Source organism: Melanerpes formicivorus, unplaced genomic scaffold, assembly GCF_026170545.1.
Source record: "Melanerpes formicivorus ecotype bairdi unplaced genomic scaffold, bMelFor1.0.p_v2 SCAF_25, whole genome shotgun sequence".
NCBI classification, from domain to species: Eukaryota; Metazoa; Chordata; class Aves; order Piciformes; family Picidae; genus Melanerpes; species Melanerpes formicivorus.
Window position 1 is genome coordinate 10,438,917 of NW_027142377.1, and position 22,389 is coordinate 10,461,305.

The window sequence follows — 22,389 nt, forward strand, 5'->3', positions numbered from 1 at the left end:
GAGGGCTTTCTTATAAAAAGTAAAATGCCTTGTATTTTTAGTTTGTACTTTTTAAAATGTTTATCAATCATCTAAGACTCTAAAGGGTTACAAACAGGAGATAACAGGAATAATCAACTGAGAATTAATTCTGCATTTTGGTATACACAGTTTTGAAGATAATAAATCCTCGATCGCCAGCATAGGACCACAGCATCCATTCCACACACGAAGCAGCACTTCAGCATGTTACATTTAGCTGTCTTTCATTAAACTGACTGCAGTCTCTGGCCAGCTAGTAGAACCAGAAAAGGTTTTCATATTTTATTCCTCAGAGCTCAAAAGAAATCAAAGAGCCTCACCTTCATTTATCTACATGGTTTTTAGAAAATTACTTAACCATTTGGACTGCTGCACTACAGGGCAAGCGTGCAAGGCAAAAAGTTCAAGGGAAATCTCTCAGCCTGCATCCCTCTGGCATAACAATCACTGCATAGATAGATGCAAAAGTTAATTTAGTTTTCATGCAGGCAAGTAGATTCTGCTTGCTTATTTGTAGTGAGGTTTTTCCCTTTTTGGGTTGTTTTTTTTCTGTGTGTCAGTGAGTTAGTCTATATAAACATAGAGGAATAGCCACAGGCAAACTATATGGCCACATTCCATTCCTCTGGAAATCAATGGCAATATTCCTGCAAGAGGATCAAACCATGCACAATGCAATTTCTCATTCAAAATAATTTCTTTTTTCCACCAAAAATGAAATTAAAGCAATTTAAGCATTTCCAAATCCCTCTGTCCCTTCTCCCCAAAGAGTTAGGGAAAGGTTTGACTACCAAGAATGGAACACATGTTGCCAGGAAAATAAACCAACAAGCCAATTCTTGTGTGACCAGTTCTTTGCAGAAAGATAAACCTCCTCTCTCCTCCTGGCATCCCATTTTCAATCTCTCTCTTCTGTGTGTATAAGAAATAACAGAGTTTTTACTTGTATATGGATTCCTCTTCTTTCTTACATCTTTAACAAAAGAGGTAACTGAAAAAGAATATTATGCTTTTCTCTCATTCAAGACACTGAAGGATCAGAACACCTAATGTTAAGATGCATGCAACAAATTCTCAGAGTTCTGCCAATTTATCCTTAGGATTCCAGGCTTATTGTTTCAACATGCCTGTTACTGTGATGAACAGAGGGTCACAGCACTGGGATCAAAAATGCTCATCACACTGACAGAAGCCTCCAAAGCACATCCAAGGCAACCCCCTTGGCTTTTTTTAAATCTGAGACGTTAAGAAATCCTGAGTTGTCAAAATAAAAGCCTTTGATAATTTAGAAAGACTTTTTCATCTATGCAGAGTTACAAAGCCTTGCATCTCCCATAAATTCCTATTCACTTCATAGTTTCATAGTTTCATTCAGGGTTGGAAGGGACCACAAGGATCATCTAGTTCCAACCCCCCTGCCATGGGCAGGGACACCCCACACTAGATCAGGCTGGACAGAGCCTCATCCAGCCTTGTCCTTTAACTCTTGTCCTTTAACTCTGCACTGCTAGACATGTCCTGCTCATACAGCTCTCCTCATACTCCTGTTTTCACAGCCAACTGTCAGCAACAGGCGCCAACACAAGTCTTCCCGCTAGTTTCGACCTCACCAGAAGTGATGACAGGAATAACTACAGCACAGTAGACCCTCATCCAAAGGCTGCACACTCCTGTACTTCTCTCTCTCCACAACTTCAACAACCATCACCATTGCATTTTCTCACCTAGTTCTGTCTTCCCAAAACCCAGTGAAATGCTACATGCAATTCCTTAAGAGGCCTCAGTGACTAAAATTTGCATTTCCTCCAGAGCAGTTACTAATCAGTATCTATTACCCATTTAGCAAGGCAGTGCTGCTGCTCCATAGCTGTCACCAATGGCAAAAGGAAGCAAGCAAAATATTAGTCCAATCTCCAGAAGTGTAATCATACAGCTCAAGTGCTACTCATACATAGTTCTTCTTTTGAAGCATTAGACACAGCCTAGTGCACAGCAATGATGTCTTGCAGACTTTCATAATACTAATTTATTGCCGAGAGTAGGTCTCATTTCCTGCCCTCAGTTCACTAATAGATAGACAACACTTATTAATTCTGCTTTCTCTTTTACAGTTGAATCTTGGCCAGGCTGTAGGTCTGAATATTGAGCTTATTTGTACAGCTACAATACAACCTGCACATTACCAAACCATGTACCCTCTTGTCCTTGACCTATCCTTTTGAAACAGACTGAGAATTTCCCACAAATAGGTTTCCCTCCTGTCTGGAGTTTCATACTAAATCATACATACAGTGTGGGAGGAAGGGGCATGTGTGAATAGCCCAGGTCTACATATTTTCCTGAGAAGTACCTGCTACCAAACAATGCAACTGGAAATAGAAAAGTAGTCTCTGAAATATTTCACCTTTTTACCAAACACAATGACTGTGAGATGACAGTCTTCAGGTGGTTCTATTGAATTACTCTTGCCTCTGCCTCAGACAGGGCTTACACTGTTTTGAAACAGAAAGGTAATTCAGTGTTACTTCTGTGCAACTAAAAATAAGTAAACAAAATCTATTTCTCTTCTCAGTGACCGCCAGAGAATTGTTTTGATTCCCCAGTGCCTTTGGTTCATACTGAATCAATCAGAATTACCATTCAGACATACGCAGAGATTAAAGGTACTTAAGGCTCTAGTTAGAAACAATCATAAGGCTAAAACTGAGCATTACAAATTCTTCAAGAAAGCGTCAATTCTACTACCTCTGTAAGACTACTGAGCTACATTTACTGATCATCTTGAAAACAAAGCAAACCTCCTAATATGCCAAATGTACCAAAATGTATAGTTTACTGTGTTAGTTATATGATGCCTTCTATCTATGTATTAGAATAAACCAAACCAGGTTGGAAGAGACCTTCAAGATCATCGTGTCCAACCCATCAACCAATCCAACCCACCCAAACAGCTAACCCATGGCACCAAGCACCCTGTCAAGTCTCCTTCTGAACACCTTCAATGACGGCGACTCCACCACCTCCCCGGGCAACCCATTCCAATGGGCAATCACTCTTTCTGTATAGAACTTCTTCCTAACATCCAACCTGAACCTCCCCTGGCACAGCCTGAGAATGTGTCCTCTTGTTCTGTAACATATTATTAGACGACCATCAAGCCATGCACAGCAGCCTTTGCAATTGAAGTTATTTCTGGCTTTACTTTACTCCAATGTGATAACAGGTATACAGATGGAAAGTCCTACATGTGCTGTTGAGTGAACATTTCCTATTTGATTTTAACTGGACAGTGGCCCCCACAAATTAATGAACACTAACCTGCATGGACACACATAAAGTGAACCATCATACTCCCCTGCCATTCAGTTACCCCAAGGTTTTTTCCAAAGTGCTGAAGCACTGGCACCTACGGGAACTTCACACTGCCATAGACTTCACGCAGTCATATTCATCAGACAGCTCTGTCATTCAAATAGCTGCCAGACAAGGACTAACAAGAGGGACCAGGAGGAGTTCCTACATCCCTGTCTCACTTTGAGTAATACATCATCCACCATCAAAAATGAGTAAAGAAAACCCAAACATTTTAGAAGAGTCCTATCTTTTTAGTCACTGGCAGATTTGCAGTGACACGTTTCAGCACTGGGTGAAAGTCACCCTTCATGAGAACAGGCACAACGCTGGTGCAACTACAGCAACTGTCAGGTCTGGAGGTGTGCCCAAGTTTATCCGACCAGCTGTTTTATACAGAGGTAGAAAACATGCACTCCTCTTACCAAAACACAAAAGAAATTCAACCTGTTTCTTACTCTAGAGCACCCAAGGTTATGAAAGGTGACAAAATATAACCCACATAGAACGCATTAAGGACAACACTGATCTTTTGCATAGACAGACAGTACTCTCACACCCAACTCTCCTCTGGGTTTGCTCTGTGGAAGAAAACAAAGCCAGACCATTCTTCTTCTCAAGGACTCTGTTCAACAAAAGTTTTCTTCAATCTAGATAGCATCTCCTTTGCGATGCCCAAAGCATAGTTTCTAAAGCTAGATTTGATTAAAGCTTACCAACAGAGTCTGAACCTGAAGCATGCATTGGTCTCTCTGAAACATGCAATTTCTTGTACTGCCAAGTTTAATGAAGAATATTCGCCGTTTAAGAGGCAGTGTCCTCAAATCAGTGAATGCTGCTCTTGTACTTAAATGAGGAGCACACAGGAAAGCTTACAGGAGACAACAGCATCACTTCAGCACACTGGCTTAGAGATGTTTGTAAATGACCACAATTCAGGACCAAACATACAAAGTTATATACATTGAAACTGCAACTTCAATGCACTAAGCTGCTGCAGCCAAACCAATCTACTAAGCTATTTTTCAGAGTAACAGACATTGTCCCTGCCTTGATGTATCATTCTGACTACACTTACATGCACATTACCGAGCTTTTAAGCAGCTCTGCAATGCTGAAAGAGCAATGTAGTGAAAGCCCTTTGAATCTCAAATGCTGAAAATCTTTTTAGATCCTTTCCCACTACTGGACTCAAATCTCCTTTGCCACTCCTGCCACATTGCTGAATCTGTCCAATTCCATCACCGACTCTTCAATCAAATCCCACCATCTCAAAGTAGGTGCAATGGATCTTGCACTTTGAAGAGAGATAGCTAACATTAATTTAAGAACATGTATTGTTGCTCGGGATCAGCACCAGGACCAGCGTGCTCAAGCTGAGAGGCACTCCATTTGGGTTTCTTCTGGGGGCTTTTTGGAGCAGGAGGACCTCAGGAGACAGTGAGGACCAGCAGGGTCATCTTCTTGCGTGCCTGCTCGAGAGAGTGATGTTAGCCACAGCAAATTTAAACATGGAGAGCTGAGCCGCAGGGCCGCCACTTTGGCAAGAGAGCTGTCTCCTCGCTCGATTGCGGCTAGCGGCACGTGCTGCCGCACATCTGCGCCAGCAGGAGGGAGGTGCTGAGTCACCTGGGCTCAGAGCTGAATTGCTCTCCAGTTAGGCCCCGTGGCCAAGGATAGGCATGGTGGTAACTCGCCACGAAGCTCTTTTCAAAAGATCCGTGTTGACCCAGGCTGAAGTCAAACTTAAGCAGGCAGGTGTCCAGGCAACTGGCTGCAGAGAGTGCAGCATTCTGTGTTTACTGGCTCTCAGTAGTATTCAAAGAGTTTGACTTAAAGTACTGGTTTGGTTCCTTAAAAATATCTGGGCAATGTTTTGACAAACGATGCTATTTTTTATGCACACATCACCATTCTATTTCTTACTACTCTCTTTGAATTTCTAGCTACTTGCTGTTCATTTTTCTTATTTGGGGTTCACAGTTTCGTTTCTTGACCTACATCCAGTAAAAGTTTACAAAGACAGAAACGTGCAGATATAAAATTGGTTAAATGCCTCAGGAATGTTTTTACAGGAGAAAGTTATATGGCTCTGCAGAAAATTTTACAAGCAAAGATATTTAGACAAGTGCTACATCAGAATCCGCACCATATGTTTCCATACTTCAGCATGAAAGACAGAATGCCTGCGAAATGAAAAGCAATGGATTTTTGCCAAAAGTTACTTCTCTGGGAACTTCAAAACATGCACTTATTTCAAGTATCACATAATCACTCCCATCTAATTAGGAAGGAGATAATTGAAACACCAACAGGTCGCTGAATCATGCTCAGGACACACAACCTAGTGTTTGTTCTAGTTTAGAAGTAAGACTAAAATAGGAGCAGTACCAATGTCTCTAATCTCTGCACACATTTGAAACATTCAATTGCACTCAGAGTACATTTCATCATGAGAAGTGCCGTTAAAGCCTCACCACTTAGCATGGCAGGAAGCTGCCGTAATTGCAGTGACTTTCTACTCATAACAAGGATTGTTCCCGTAGTCCTGTCATCGCGTATCACTGACTGGAAATGTTTAGGCTGTCATTTTTGAATGTCACAGCCTGATTCCCCACCAAGCATACATTACTACAGAGCTCTAAAATCCTGGCCTGAATTCTGATCACAGCAATCTATACACATTTTTAGAGAAGACTCTGCGCCAGCTCTCGTGTACAGGAAAACACCATCTTTTGTCAGACAGAGAGAGAACATTCACCCAATCTTCCCTCAAAATCAGCTGCTGCTTCACAAGGCTTCAAATAACCATGTCAGACTGCAGGATCTGAGAGGTGGCAGCAGCAACCACCTACCTGCTGGAAATGAGTCCAGAGACATTCAGGAAAAAAAATAACTAAAAAAACCTCAAAACACACAAGTTCACCCAGTTCCTCTCTTCCATAGCTGCCAAGTCACACAGATGTTCAGACAAATTTATCATGGAGATTTGTATCTGCTAAGCACCACTTCCGCTCTTCCCTGGCATATTCACCAGATGTCACACTACTGACTAAGGGCCAAACGATCACCTTGACAACATACTATGTTCTCTTTTTTCTTAGTATATAAAAGCTCACGTTCTCAAATTTTATTCTGATATAGTAGAGGTTAATATTCAAACATTACTACCTCCAAGCTCAAGAGAAATGTATTCCCTTGGGGGAAAAAAATAATCAAATAAGGTAAGCAGAAGACCTGCATGGATACACAAGGAACTCTTAAGTAAAAGTCAACAATAAAAAGGAGGTTTACAATATGTGGGAAGAAGAATTAGTCAATTGGGAGGATTACAGAGATATAGTCAGAGAATCTAGAGATGCAACAAGGAAGGCCAAGGCTCTCCGGAACTGAATCCCGCCAGAAGGGTGAAAGAGAACAAGAAGAGGTTTTTCAAATACATCAATGATAAAAGGAAGAGCAGGCAAAAGGTGGGCCCACTAACGAATGATGTGGGAGATGTGGTAACTGATGATGCAGAGATGGCAGAGTGGCTGAATGCCTTCTTTGTCTCAGTCTTTACTCTTAAGACCAGCCCTCAGGAACCTCAGTCGCTAGAAGCAAGGGAGCAGAACTGGAGAGATGTGGACCTTCCGCTGATCAGTCAGGACCACGTTAGAGATCTCTTACACCAACTGAAGACAAACAAGTCCATGGGCCCTGATGGGGAGCATCCACAAGTGCTGAGAGAGCTGGGTGATACTGTTGATGAACCTCTCTCCATTCTCTCTGAAAAGTCATGGAGAACAGGAGAGATGCCTGATGACTGGAAGAAAGCCAATGTCACTCCAGTCTTCAAAAAAGGCAAGAAGGATGACCCAGGCAACTACAGACCAGCCAGCCTCACCTCCATCCCTGGAAAGATGGTGGAGCAGCTGGTCCTGGAGGTTATCTCTAACCACATGGAGACCAGAATGTTATCATGAGTAGGCAACATGGATTTACCAAGGGGTAAATGCCTGACTAATCTGATAGCCTTCTACGAAACCATGACCAAATAGGTAGATGAGGAAAGAGTAGTGCATGTCATATACCTTGACTTCAGGAAGGTTTTTGATGCTGTTTCCCATAACATTCTCTTAGCAAAGCTCAAGAAATGCAGCATAGACAGCTGGTCTGTGAGGTGAATTGAAAACTGGTTTCACAACAGAGTTCAGAGGGATGTCATCAGTGGGACAGAGTCAGCTTGGAGGCCTGTGCCAGTGGTGTTCCCCAGGGATCAGTACTGGGTCCACTTTTGTTCAATGTCTTTACCAACGAGCTGGATGAAGGGATTGAGAGAATCCTCAGCAAGTTTGCTGATGATATAAAACTGACGGGGTTGGCTGACACCCCATCAGGCTGTGCAGCCATCCAATGTCACCTGGACAGGCTGGAGAGCTGGGTGCAGGCAAACCTCATGAAGTTTAATAAGGACAAGTGCAGGGTCCTACATCTGGGGAGGAATAACAACAGGCACCGGTACAGGTTAGGGGCTGCCCTGCTGCAAAGCTGCTCCACAGAGAAAGACCCTGGAGTGCTGGTGGACAGCAAGTTCTCCATGGAACAACAATGTGCCCTTGTGGCCAAGAGAGCCAATGGCATCCTGGGATGCATCAAGAAGGGTGTGTCCAGAAAGTCTAGGGAAGTTCTTCCACCTCTCTACTCTGCTCTGGTGAGACCACACCTGAAATACTGTGTCCAGTTTGGGGCTCCCCAGTTCAAGAAACAGAACTGCTGGAGAGAATCCAGTGAAGAGCCATGAGGATGATTAAGGGACTCGAGCACCTCCCCTGTGAAGGGAGACTGAGGTCCTGGGGCTATTTAGTCTTGAGAAGAGAAGACTGAGAGGGGAATATCATCAATGTGTATAAATATCTGAGGGGTGGGTGCCAAGTGGATGGGGCCAAGCTCTTTTCAATGGTGCACAGTAATAAGACAAGGAACAATGGGTTCAAACTTGAACATAGAAGATTTCACCTCAACATGAGGAGAAACTTCTTTACAGTGAGGGTGACAAAGTACTGGAACAGGCTGCACATGGAGGTTGTGGAGTCTCCTTCTCTGGAGACTTTCAAAGCCCACCTGGATGCATTCCTGTGCAGAAGACCCTAAGTGATCCTGCTTTGGCAGGGGGAATTGGACCCAGTGATCTCTTCAGGTCCCTTCTAACCTCTAATACACAGTGATACTGTATAATACTCCCTTTGATTGTACCAGTTAGCAACCTGAAATATTCGGCTGATAACTGAGCATGCCTCCAGTTCATACCAGAATCTTGAGTTCACAAATTAAGCTAACTACAGCTACACACCTATGCTGCAACATTAAAAACAGACCCCATGAAACAAGACAGAAAAATGCAGCTTATTCCAGTAAAGCTATCAAAGCACTTCAGGTCTGCATTCCATGTAAATTGCTTCATGTGCCAGGACACTTTTAAGCACTCTTGTAAATGGAAACTGTATATTAACATCTTCAAATATGCCAGCTGCACACACAAACAAAATGTCAAATACCTTTGTTCCCCACTGACCTAGTTAGCATAACTCAGGAAATTCACAAAAGAAGGAAGTGCTGCCTTAAAAGTTGATTTTGAAAGGAAGCACATTGACAATGTTTCTATCAAGCTATTCATTAATAAAGGTGTTTTCTAGGCACATGTGTAACCTCTGCCCCAGTTTTCACACCACACTCAAAAATGACTAAGAGAAAAGCTGGCAGAAGTATTATTTAAAGTTAAGTTGGTGGCTAATTAATCCTCTTTTTTATTAACTCCTGGACCTCCACAGATTTGCAGCTGACTTGATCTCTGAATTGGAAATACATTTGAATTGCTGAAGGGATGGTGTTTACATGCAGAAGAGCACTAGGCCTGTGACTTGTAGGTCAAAGAGCTACTTCTGATTTACATCATCACATGAAAGAAATCTGTATTTAGTGAACTATGTTTCTTTACACATGTAACAATGTCTCTGGCTGTGGATAAAATAGAGAATGTTCTCATCTTTATGGTCTCTGGCTTCTTGATCAGGCTTCTGGAGCAGTGAAGAAACTGTCTCTCAAAGAATCTTTCTTGCTGTGTTTTACCAGACATGATGGGACATAAATTTAGCATTTAGTAAGCACTAGCCTGACAAGTAAACCAACTGGGTTATTCATCATCTAACTAGCACAGCTATTCACATTCCTGCAGCACCCAAATACTACTGTGATGCATAAAAACACAGAGCAGTGATGCTCAGTGTTTAGAATTAGTGTGCTCCTGGTTCCCTGAGAAACAGCACTTCTTAACAAACAACAGAAATACTGTCTGGATTTTTCTCACTCTGGGAAGTGAAAATTGACTGAGCACTTTCATCTTCCATTACAGATCCTTCCCCACGACCTTCAAGAGCCTTATGCTTCCTATGCAAGTCCTTCTGAGAAGCACTGCAAAGAACAAATCAATTACAACCTAGCAAAACTTTGGGAGTATTAAAAGCACTTCAGTCAACACTCTTTCTCCTGCAACAAGCAATATCCAAAAGACCCATGACAGGGTTAAGTGACATGCAGGATTAACATCTAATATCAATTTACTGAGAACTAGATCTGCTAAGTGCACCTCTACCAAACACAAAGCAGAGAGCCAGGGTTTGCTACGTTTGAAGTATAGATCTTTTCATATTGATAAATTTAACAGACATTTTGATCTCTAAGCAAACAAATTATTTCTTCTTCAAACATTCCTCAGCAATCCTTCAAATATCTATTTTCCAAACTGGTATCAGAATCAGCTCTGTTGATTTTGTTAGTTGAAAAGGTAAAAAATAAAATGAAAAACACCATCAAGCTGCAGAGGTGGACTAGAATACATCCCCCAGGAAACTGACTCAGCTGCTTCAGGTAGAGGTGCATAAAAACTTTTGCCATGAACAGCAATGGAACAACATCCCAGAGCGAAAGTTCATCCTCAGTTTCTATTACTTAGAAGCTAATATTGCTCTTAGACTAAGTGAATCAGCTCTCTCCTCTCAAACACCCACATATTTATCTATTATCTTTCATTTTGTATTTTTCAGTGGAACACCTGATACTTCCGAGGACTTAAACCACCACTGGGCTCCATGTCACTTCACAGCAGTGAGGGTTTGTGTAGATCTGCTCACATGGCCAAGAGTTGAGTCACAGCTGAGCATCCTATGACAATACTTCTTCAAATCCCATTTCCTGTTTCCTTTACTAAGGCTCAAATCTGCAGTTATCTTCAGGCAGACAAGAACACTGGTGGTTACACAGTGGACTCTTCTACAGATTCAAGTATAAAGTGTGGTAAATCAAATCATACCACAAGTAGTATGCAATTTGGTTTTAATCTTCCCACAAGTATGGATGTGGCATATTAAGCTGGACATCCCTCTGCAGTAAGCAACATTCAAAGCCCAGTGTTTCAATCCTGACTGATTCTTGTCACAGAGCTCATTCTAACTATTCAAGAAGCACATGAAGACAAGATTTATATCAAGATCATGACTTGAAGACAATTCTCACTGCTCTCTCAGTAACTATATATCTGTGTGTATGACAATGAGACCATGATAGGTTGTGCTTCAGTTTACTGATTAAGATGTGACTTGCTAGCTCAGAAGCCAATGGATTTTCTTTGCTAGTCATTTTCTGATGTATACAAATTTTCACTATGCCTCATTAAATACCCTGTAATTTGGAATGCCTCACTGTCATTGACTCCTGTCAACACCTAAGTACTATGTGTGAATGATAGCACAAAACTTTAACCTCACACTATACCGACTGCTGCACTCTTCCCTAATTGTTAACCCATTCATCTCCAATCCCTGCACAACTAACAGCAACTCTCCATGAACAGCTTCCTAACAAAGTTAAAAGATAAACATAATTTTAAAAAATCAATAAAAATATTCTATTAATGGACAGAAAATAAGGGACACCCTTTAGCACACATAGTATGCCCTACAATTCTGAAGTTCTTAAGTAAGTAGCATTTACCAGGAGGTATTACAGTACTCTAACTCTCCATTACAACTGCCAGAGTTCATGGCATTTGACAATTTAATCACTGTAATTGTTTTAAAAAATATGTTTTACTATTATAAAATCATAAAATTCTAATTCAGAAAGATGAGCAAGAGACTGTTACATGAGGTCCTGCCCTCAGGTTAAAAGTATTCTCTCCAAACAAGGACTCAGTCAAGGCTTTAATGTTATAAAAGTAAACCAAAACCCTACCCACATTTCACACAGATCACACTAACTGCCATGCAAGCTCCTGATCAGCTCTCAGAGGTAAATGCAAATGCCTTGCATCTTGACCCAATCACCACAACAAACAAACTAGCTCTTCTATTGTCTTCAGTACAGACCAAAACAAACTCCCACTCACTAAATTTTAAAAAACATGGAAAATGAAATAAAAAACCCAAATCAGTTCATCAGTGTCCCACTGGTAAAGTCAGGGGATGCACACAAGCATTGGCTTGCAGGGTGTGTGTCAAGACATTGTCAGTGACAGCACTGTAATTTATTGTTGGCCTTTCACTTCTGGAGGTCTGTGGTCAAATGTCACTGAAATTCAAGCAGCCACTCAAAACAAGAGATATGGCCACACATCTCAAATTAATCAGCCAGCACAGCCGTTATCCTCCACACCATGCTACTTAAATGCTTGGAAAACAAAGGCACTATTCAGGGTGGTCACTGCACAGGGTGTTACCAACACTTGGGTGTAACTGGGGATGATTTAACTGACTCAATGGCAGCGACACCAACTCTCTCCCATCTTCTTAGCACACACTCCCATTCATCACAGACTGACACAGACCTTGTTCTAAAAGATACATGGTAGACTGGTGATGATTTAGAGATAACGTAAATTCCCTATGCTTCCAGCAAAGGAGACTGAATTAGCATCAAATTCTTCAAAGCAAAGTACTTTGTGTAGCAGAATATGCAGCTCAAGGGGGAAAGTATGAAACTTCAAAGTAGTGACATCAGAGAGTGCTGTGTATCACACGTGGCTGTGAGGTAGTCACAGTCCTGTAACAAAACAGGTCGTTCAGCTGAAGCTTTCCTATACTTCCCAGTGTGATGTGTCATGCCACTGCTTAGCAGACGGGGAGAGACACAAAGCTGTGCTATCAGCACCAGTCTGTTTGCCACTGATCATCTGCCGGTTTTGCAATAATTGGAGTGCTGGAACATCAATAGAATTGTTTGAAACTAGGCAAGTTTCCTCACAAGGAGAGGCACTGCTCTTCCCATTAATGCACCAATAGTTTTGTGGGAAGGGTGACTCCCTCCCTTGCAAACCAAAGTTGCTTTGGTCAGTGTGGTAAGCTCAAACTTCTCCCCAAAGCCCTAAAGCATGCATTTCTAGTAGGTCCGTTGTTTTGATATTACAAGCCACATTTCCACCTCGATGAATTACTTTACGAAAATGAGTGTGGTAATAAATGAAGCATGCTCTACACACACACACATTCACACATGATGCCCAGTTCTCTCACAGTGTGTAATACCTACAGCTAATTTACAAGTTTGATGTGAAGTATTGCACACTGCTATTAATGACAGACAAGTTATTTCCATTTCAACTTTACAACACACAACACGTAAGCAAACCTACACTGAATCACAACAGTGCACTATTTGGCCAGCAGGACATGAGCTACTTCCACAGAGATGATATCAGTTAAATCTGTAACGCTATAGTAGGCTTTTTCTCTCTGACTTCAGTCACACTGTAGTTTCTGCTTTTGGCTCAGCACAGTATTTTCTGGTTTTATTTTTCTTATAAGAAGTATATTCATAGCAGAAATTGTTCCAAATTTAAGGCAAGTCTGCTTAGTCTACAAATACCTTTGCCCAAGAAGAGGTGCTGTTGCATTTGCTCTCTAAGAATCCTCACACCTCCAGCAGCAGATATTGTCAGTTAGCAGTTTCACTTCTCTTCATTAATAACCTCAGCAGGAAGTGAAAAGCGTATATGAAAGCTTTCTTATACATTCCATACACACAAAAGTTAAATAATGATCAGACTCAACAGTCTTAAAGCTCTTTTCCAACCAAAACAATTCCATGATAAAAATTAAAGCCCAGAGTATAATAAAGAACTTCTCAAAATAGAAACTTTGAAGTATGCTGCTTAAAATAAAAAGCACCACTTGGACTGCAAATTCTGAAAGCATATTAACTTCCAAGAGACACTCAAACTCACGTTTGTGTCAGAGCTAAACTGTCAAGTATTATTCTGTGTGGCATAAATGTTCTTTTTAAAATGTTTTTTACTGCTGTTATTTCCTAATTTCAGCAATCTCTCTATCCCAAATACCACAGTGCTTATCCCCCAGAACTCTTCTGTGTGATCGCAGCAAAAGATTGTCATTATGCTTCGTTTCATTAGAGTCTTTAAAATGAAATGCACATGGTTTTAATTAACAAACATCAGGACAAACTTCACTCCCCCATCCCATTTTCTGTCACTCCAAAGTCTAAGGACAGCCCTTTCAGAAAATATCTTGGAGGAGTCTGAAGTTATGAGGATTTTCTTTAAGCTTTATAAATCCTATAAGTGGAAGCTGACATGTCATACAAGAAAAAACTATCAAGAATGAACCTTTGAGCATAGAACATGAGAAAAACTATGAAAGGAAATGTGATCTCCTTATCCTTTATTCCTTCAGCTGTGCCTATGGCCCAAAGACAGCTTCAGAGTGAAGCAACTTCCCACATACCTCATGACAGCTTAAAATTTGCGTGAAGCCCAATGATTGATGCAGACACTATGGCCTGTAGAGCAGACTACAGATACACAGTATATTTACATGAGCATTGTAACATTGTATTGCAACTGCTTTAACTTTAGCTTAAGAGTTTGTCAGAAACCTGGAAGTGTTCTGCCTCCATTCCCCATGTCTTTACAGACAAAGTTCTGCTATGATAACTGTACACTGAATAAATACATTTCTTTCCTGTGGTCACACAAGTCATCACAAGCCCAGAACTTCAGGTAAATGGAAGCACTTAGCAGCATATGGAAGCTTCTGTTTCATCAGGAACAGCTTGGCTGTTCACAGACATGCTTTCCAATTCAGAACAGCAATTACAGGTTAACAGCAGAGTTCTTTTCAGAATGAGTTTTGACATGCAGAGGGATTCCTTTTCCTCTCAGACCTAAGAGTCCAGTTAAGACCACAGTAGATAGGACAGACATGTACCAAGTGTGGTAAATTCTGATCACCCAATTGATACATTACTTTTATTCCTTCATTTACAAAAGAGTTGAAAGATGTTAACCTTAGATATTCATCACTGAGGATCACAAAGACTTCAATTTCTGCTGTTCAATCCACAAGTACTGCAATAAAATTACAAAACAATCACCCAGATGTGCATAGCTAGACATACTCCTAAATCTGAAAGCTAGGTTCCATCAGCATGACATCATATACTTACTACATGATTTTAGGATAATACCCAAAAACAGCCTCCTTTTGTACTGCTCATTGAAGTTCAGAGCCAGGTTTCCACACCATTTTCTAACTCCTGTTTTCAGTTTCAACATTGCTTACAACAAGTCTCAAAAGATCAGGATTTTCATTACAGCTCAATTCACAGTTCCCCATCTCAGGTATGCACAGAACAGGCAAATTAAGACCAAGTATGTTCCTGAAGTTTAAGACCTCTTCCTCAGAGCAAAGCTGTCAGGAGTTTTAAAGCTGTCAAGATGTCAGAATTCAACCTCATGCTTGCATCAAATTATGCAAATATGGAAGAGAGGCTTGACAACTTACTGGTGAGAGAAGTCCTCTGAAAAAGTGATTATATAAAGCATAGAACAGTCAAAGCTCAGATTAAAGTCAGTAAACAGAGTTCTAAATCACCAGATGGACTCTCCAGCATCTTGTGGCTTGAGTTAAAATTGTAGATAGCTGAAATAATCTGCACAAAGGACACCAGTCAACTTAGTTTAAAGCAACAGCAGCTTTCACTGCACTGTGAGTAACACGGCTGAGTACTTAACAAGACTATTTGGACACAAAAAAGAGATGTCAGAAAGCCCACTATGTTGGGTGAAGAAGAAATGCTATCTTTGTGTCCATGTGAGTTATAAAGATAAATTCTTAAAACCTTGGATCACCTTTCTACATAACCAGATACTGGACTGATGAACATCCTGAGTGCAAGCAAGAAAGCCACTTCAGGAAGCTGGATTCCATGCTGCATGCTACTTACAGAAAGTATGGAAGAGAGAAAGAAATACGGGATTTAATGGAAGCCTTTTAAACCAACTTGTATAACTTGTGTATGACACATCTTCACGTAGCTGTCATACGCTCACCTGAACAATCACTTTTAAATCATTAAGAAGAGAAGCCTCTGCACTCACCACCCTGGGATGCACCAGCCCTGTCAAATACACACATTTCACCGAAAGCAATCTGGACTTACCCCTACTGAGCATGTTAAATTAACTGAAGGCTTTCTGCAAGTTAATCGCAACAGGTAAATGGACCAGTGTGAGAGAATGATGAGGTAAATGGTGAGGACAGCACTCAGCGCTGAGCTCACTGTCTCCTCCATCTCAAAAGCAGATCCAACAACAAATGGCCAGCTCCATCTATGTCAATGCAACTTCTCACAGCTGATTATAAAATGGAAACACATCAACTCCATCCAAGACAATTCACTATGGCAAAATCCTCACTTTCTTCGGAGCTTAACTTCAAACCTAGGTGCCAAGGTCTGAGAAATAGGTGTTCAGCTATGATACTAATACTAACCTCTCATTTCACATAAAACATTATTCTTTTTCCAGTAACAGCTGAAATAGCACTGAAACTACCTTTCAAAGTGAGTTTTCACTGAAGTATTGACCCACCATTCATTCCATTGTATATACTCCTGTGGTGAGGTGATAGGTCATCTGTTACTTGTCTCCTGAGGGTACCTTCTCTGCTGCCTCCACTAAGATGTTTGAGATGCTCTGGGCTCCCTCCATAGTGCTGTTTAAGATGCTCAGGGCTTGTACCCCTCACTTTGTGGAGATGTTCTGTACTTCCACTCGGTGTGTGCTTTTGAAGATGATCTGGGCTGCCACTGCAGTGCTTTTGATGCTCAGGGCTACTGCCAGGCCTCTGCTTTTGAAAGTGTTCAGGGCTACTACTCAAAACATGCTTTGGGATAGTTTCTGGACTGCTGCTGCTGTGCTTCTGCTGTTCAGGTGCTTTGACAATGGTTTTGTGATGTTCCAGACTTGGTCCTTTCAGATGGTGATCAGGACTGCCAGAACTCCGAGGCTTCTGCAGGTGCTCGGGGCTGATACTCCTGTGTTTCTGATGCTCAGGGCTCCCTTCACCCCGAGGTTTTTGAAGATGTTCTGGACTAGTACTTGGATGGTGCTTATGATGGTCTGGACTGTCTGTACTTCCTGTGCTAGAAGTGCTACTTCCATCGCCAACATCTCTTATGTAAGTACTGGTGGTGGTTAACTGGCACAGGCTGATTTGGCTGTCAATAGAGCTCCGGCTGCCTGCCCCACCACTTTTCTCCTCATCTAGCAACACACACAATTCCTTGAGCTCCAGGTTTTCTTTAACCACTTCTTCTTGTTTCACCTCCAGCTCTTTCAGCTTCTGTAAGTATAAGGCAACCTCTTTGTGCATAACACTAGCACTGTATCTGCCCAGTCTCTGCCATTCACGGGACACCTTCTTGCCTTTCTGCCTGTCGTCATCCAGAAAACAGCAAAGGTCTCTCAGTTCTTGGTTATCTTCTTGAAGCTTTTGGTTGATATCCTTTAAAAGAAAGATAATTATAACAGAAAAGTGTCTAAAAGAATTAACATTATACTATTACCCTTATACAAGCCAGTGAACAGCACTGATACGAACCCATCACCTAAACCCTCCAGTGAGACTCCAGTGTAGACTGTGCATATTATAACAGTATCATGCTTCAGACAAAGCTGCTGTCCAGTAAAAAGAGACTATAATGTAGAGCTAATCTTGGAGGGCTAGAGGACAAATTTCTGATACAGGACAAAAGTTTCAGGTGCTTAATTAATACTAAGTATCCTAAATACCAGAATAACTTAGCTCCCAAACTGGGTAAAGGTCATAAACTCTGTCACGATGATCTCACTCCCTTGAGAAATATTCACCTGTGAGTTCCTGCTGCATAAAACTACAAGGTACAGCAGAAACTGGAACCTCATTAAAATAGTTAATTATTAACATTTATACCCTCTATTCCCTAAAGCATATTCAGATACAAAAATGAACATTTTAGAGATATTAAAATGCTTTTTTTTTTGTTTCAGATATGCATAAAAGAACCTCGTCAGTCATCACTGCATCAGAATTGCTTCAACCCCTCTAAAATCAAATAAACTTCTTTAATAGATTTTTGTACTTCTAACCAAATGAAGTACGATTCCATGTCATTCTCTAAGTGAGTAGCAGACTGAAGCAAATGCTCTAAAGCAAAACATTAAAGCTATTACTGTAGCACAACAACACGCTAAAGAAAACATTTCCAGTATTTTATCCTCCTACTTATAAGAAACTGGTTTGTGACCACATTTATCTTTCTTCCATCTAAATATTCATTCCTTTTTATGTGTGATATTAGAAGTAGAGATTAGCCACAACTGTTAAACGTTTAGCCTGATGGAAAGGCCATTACAGCACTGCTCCTTAAGAAAAGGAACCTTTTGTAACTCCACAGGATATTTGTGCGCGTGCAGGTGTTTGTCTGATCTCTGCCTCACAATGACTTTGAGCTTGACCAATTTCAACTCATATTTGACAAAAGAAAAAAAATCTCAATGAGGCTACAAGGTATCCTTAAAAATCTGAGCTGGTGAGAGAGATTTACAATGACTTCATGGTGGAATAAAAAAAGCTGTGGAAGCCCACAGAGACAGGAGCAGGAGGAACCCATCCACCAAAACCAGGCACAGCTAGTCATTCTTACTGATGGATCAGGTATTCCACACAGGACAAAGGAGGAAGGTGGCCAGATAAGAATGTAGGACTCAAAACCTCCTTCTCCCAAATTCCTTTTTAAAGTTCCAGCTGAGGCATCTAAACAAAAGGTGGAAGTTAATCATCACTTAAGGAGTTCAGAATTGAGGGAGGAATTTATCATTCCTTCCTACACATTTTGGTGTGTTTTATTACTTATCTGGAAGACTCGTAAATCTGTCTGATGTTGCAAGACCTCTGCACAGAACTGGGAGAAATACACTACTGTAATTTAACTTACATTTAAAACACTTTATTTTTACTAAACTCCTATCATGGATAAGCCTTTTTTACCCCCAGACATTAAATACAGTCAAAGAGCAAGGGGAGACACACACTGATACTTTTAACATCAGGAAAACTTGGGAGACAGGAAGAGTCTTCCCTGATATGCTATTTATTCTATGCCACACTATTATCAAAGACATTTTCTCAGTAATTTAGTTGGTTTAAACCATTCTACAAGGGAAGAACTCTCTTCTAATGTACTCTCCAGTAATAATTCAAAGGCCTATGCCGCATCTGTCTCTCCTTTCCTCCAACCTCACCTCACCAAAGGCATTTCCTATAAACAGTGTCCATTCCCAATGTCCCAAGACAGAAAATGTGTTGTGGAGATGCCTACTTTAAGATAAGATGTACATGCTACATCAGGGTAGTTATCTGCAGTCACACTATCTTCCCAGTCCTCAGAACTGGGAAGGAAACATCAGAGAGTAAGCTTCAATTAAGTTCACTTAAGAAAGGCTAAGTCATTACAGACTTGGTGTGTCCTGACCGTAGACTGCAGATGTATACTATCCAAAAAATGGTTTGGTCTGAGATGCATTATCAGATGTCATTTTTGGGTAACAAACTAAAGATCGGCTCTGATCATCCCAAAACTGAGCCCATGGGTTTACCATCTCCTGCCACACACTGCATTCTGACCATGACCACTCTCTCCAGTGTTGTCAGTCTCTCCAGACTGCCGGACAGATGAGTAAGTCATCTTAAAACAGTGACAGAAACCTGCATAATCTACCCAAAACCTTCTGCATGCCTACAGATCTGCACACTAATTTTTCACATGCATTTCAGCAAGGTTCATTTAACCTTACTGCAAAACAATGAAGTATAACACAAAAGTGACAAGGCTTAAGCGTTTTATCAACCCGAAGCATGCTGAGGTAGATAATACCACAGCCTGTCGTATAGTTGGCCATCTCTTTACTGGACACTGGGATCAAACGCTATTTACTGCAGTCGGTGTTCGCTTTTCATGCGATTCGCGGCAACGGCTCCTCCCAGACCATCCACCTGATGAAATAGCTCCCAGCGGGACGCGCTGGGGACGCGGAGACACGGCAGAAACTTCAGGGCTCCCACCCTGCCCACCCCGCTACCTTCAAGCCGCGGATCTCGCCAAGGTGGAGCTGGAGGCGGCGGTTGACCTCCCGGATGAGGTTGCTATGATCCAGCATCGCGCTCATCTTCTCGGCCTCGGCGCGGCGGAGGCTGCGGATCAGCTCCTCCTTGCTCCACTTCAGCAGCTCCTCGTCCGACACCTTGGACAAGTCATCAGCTGGCGCTGCCCCGCAACTTTCCGCCGCCACTTTCGACATGGTAGCGGCCCGGCAGCCCGGGGACACCCGCGGAAACAACACCCCTCCAAAGGGCTACAGCCTTCCCCGGGGGCCGCCCCACAGCCTCGGCTGGGGAATGGGCCCCGCGGGCAGATCCTTCGGGAGGATAATAATGTTCCCAGCTCCAGCAGGCTGGGCTCGAGGAAAGGGGTTATGAGGAAAATCACTTCTGGCCTCAGGCAGCGGATCCAGGAAAAAAGGAGGAAGAGGAGGAGGAAAGGGTGTGGAGGAAGCCAAGCCACAGTCTAGGGATCAAACTTTCCCTGCCGAGAAGGAAATTAAAAAAAAATAAATAAAATATACTAAGACAAAGGAAAGCCAGAAGAAGCTGGGCTCTTTCAACAGGTCAGCGGCAGCAGCGTGCGCCGCTTCCCTGCTGCCGTGCCAGGGCTACCCGCCGCTGGAAGAGGTGCCTCTCACGGTAACCGACGCCCCTCGGCTGAGGGCTGCAGGCTCGCCGAGCGCGCAGGATGCGAAGTACCGAGCCAACGCACCATAGCGGAGGAAGGGAGGGTGCGTGGGTGGGTCGTGCCGGGATGCCGGCCGGCGTCCCGGCTCCGCCGCAGGGGATGACCAAGGCGGGGGCTGCCGGCGCCACTGGCGGGCGCGGGGCGGCTCGCGGCTTTTCACCGGGGCGCGCGCCACGTGCGGCCCGGCGCGGGCGGAGCGGCAGGGGGGAAGGAGGGCGGCGCTGTCCCCGCGCGGCTAGCGGGCGCCACCTGTCGGGTTCTGCCCGACAATACGGCGGGGGCTGACCCTGGGGCGAGCGCGGGCGGGAGGGGACTCGGCTAGCCGCCGTCGGCGTTGGGGGGGGCTCCGAGGGAGCCCGGAGGGAGGGAGGGGCCCCTCACCTGAGAGGAGCACCACGGCGGACCCCAGCCCCACGTCCTCATCCCTTCAGTGAGCAGCTTTACACTTAGAAATAACGGTACAAGCACACCTACGTCATCTCCATCTGAGATGTGGACGCACTGTCAGGGGTCGCATTACATCACCGAAAGCCGGCGCCGCCTCAGCCTTCACCAGCTTTCTTTGACAGTGGGAATACTGAAGCCAGCCTTCCAGAGCTGCTATCAGACAGCACTAGATGCGGTTCCTTAATGCAGCACTTCACTGAAGCTGGAGGCCACACGCCATGAAATGAGCTCCCTGCAGGAACTGAGACTGGGATATTAATATTTCTTCCTTGAGAATATTCCATTGCAGTGTTGCAGGAAGCATTAGGGTTTCCAATTTGCTCAAAGATACAAAGACTCTACGTAAATCTGCCTTGCAGATTATTTGAAAATGAAATTTGATGATCTATTCCTGCTGCTTACGAAGAAAGGTGGTATAATACATCTCAGGGGCAGCAGAAGTGGAGGAACAGCAATTGTTTGGTGAATAATTGGGTGAATACCCATTCTTCAATAACCCCATTCTCCTGAACAATCCCCTGCAGGCAGAGCAGGCTGCCTCACTTAGCAGGCCCTCACTGCCTCCAGTTCTGTAATTTTGTCATTACTTAGCATTAAAGAGTTTTGATTCTTGATGGGAACACTTGAAGTACTTCATATCAGCACTGTCAGATCAAGAGGTTGCAGCCCCACAATCGAGATTGGCTCTGTCGAAGGCAGCTGCAAAAGATGTGCCCTGCCCATCCCATTGTCACTGTCCCAGCTGGTTCCCTTGGCAATTTGCTGCCTCAGGCCACTCTTTGCCTGCCTGCTCTGAGACCAACTAAGGCCACGGGACCAACCTAGCTAAGGGGTTTGGTTTCTGCTCTGGTCCTATTTCAAATTTGCTACAAGAACGGTTACATCAAACACTATTTCTTTGCTCTTATTCCTAATCCTTTCCATGAAGTATCAGATGTCACCTGATGACAATAAAAGTTCTCCTGTTCTCATGCATTTGGGCTACACTTGGCATTCTCACAATTCCAAAGAACCCTCTGTGTTTTCCCATTCAGAGAGGTTCTTTCAGCTGATCCTTTTTTCACATACTTCCCATTTCCCAGTGACCTGCCAGGCCCTCTGATTTCATCCATCTGAGCCCCAGCAAGGGCAGTCCCAGAAGCCCATACCAGCTCCTTCCCTTAACAGTCACTTGCCAAAGTCCCAGCTGGGGAATCATATCTGAGCTGCTGACACAGGTACAGGCTGCTCCTCAGGACACAGGAGTATTGCCCACCACCCCGATGACAAATGACCTTTGTCACAAAGTGGAGTGCAAGAGGATGGGCACATCTGCTGAGCTGCTATATGGACCCTGAAGTTCATCACTGTCAACAGCAGTTACAACAAAGCACAGAGCTTTGTCACCATGAAATTCCACTTCTTGATCAG

General features: G+C 43.0%; 1 protein-coding gene across 5 annotated transcripts in view; it reads right to left on the reverse strand.

Moving 5' to 3' along the window:
• CCDC85A (coiled-coil domain containing 85A) overlaps positions 1-20,523 on the reverse strand; it is a 71,186-nt gene extending 50,663 nt beyond the window's left edge. The window contains exons 1-2 of one of the 5 annotated variants that reach the window (XM_068153275.1): positions 19,823-20,523; positions 16,292-17,207 (exon numbers count right to left, since the gene is read on the reverse strand). In XM_068153275.1, coding sequence (XP_068009376.1) covers positions 16,292-17,207; positions 19,823-20,041 — 1,135 coding nt within the window. In that variant the 5' untranslated portion in view covers positions 20,042-20,523. Of the gene's footprint in view, positions 1-16,255; positions 17,208-19,822 lie in introns of all 5 variants that reach the window. The other 4 variants (XM_068153271.1, XM_068153273.1, XM_068153272.1 and 1 more) reach the window with 4 other exon arrangements.
• Positions 20,524-22,389: the final 1,866 nt, after the last annotated feature.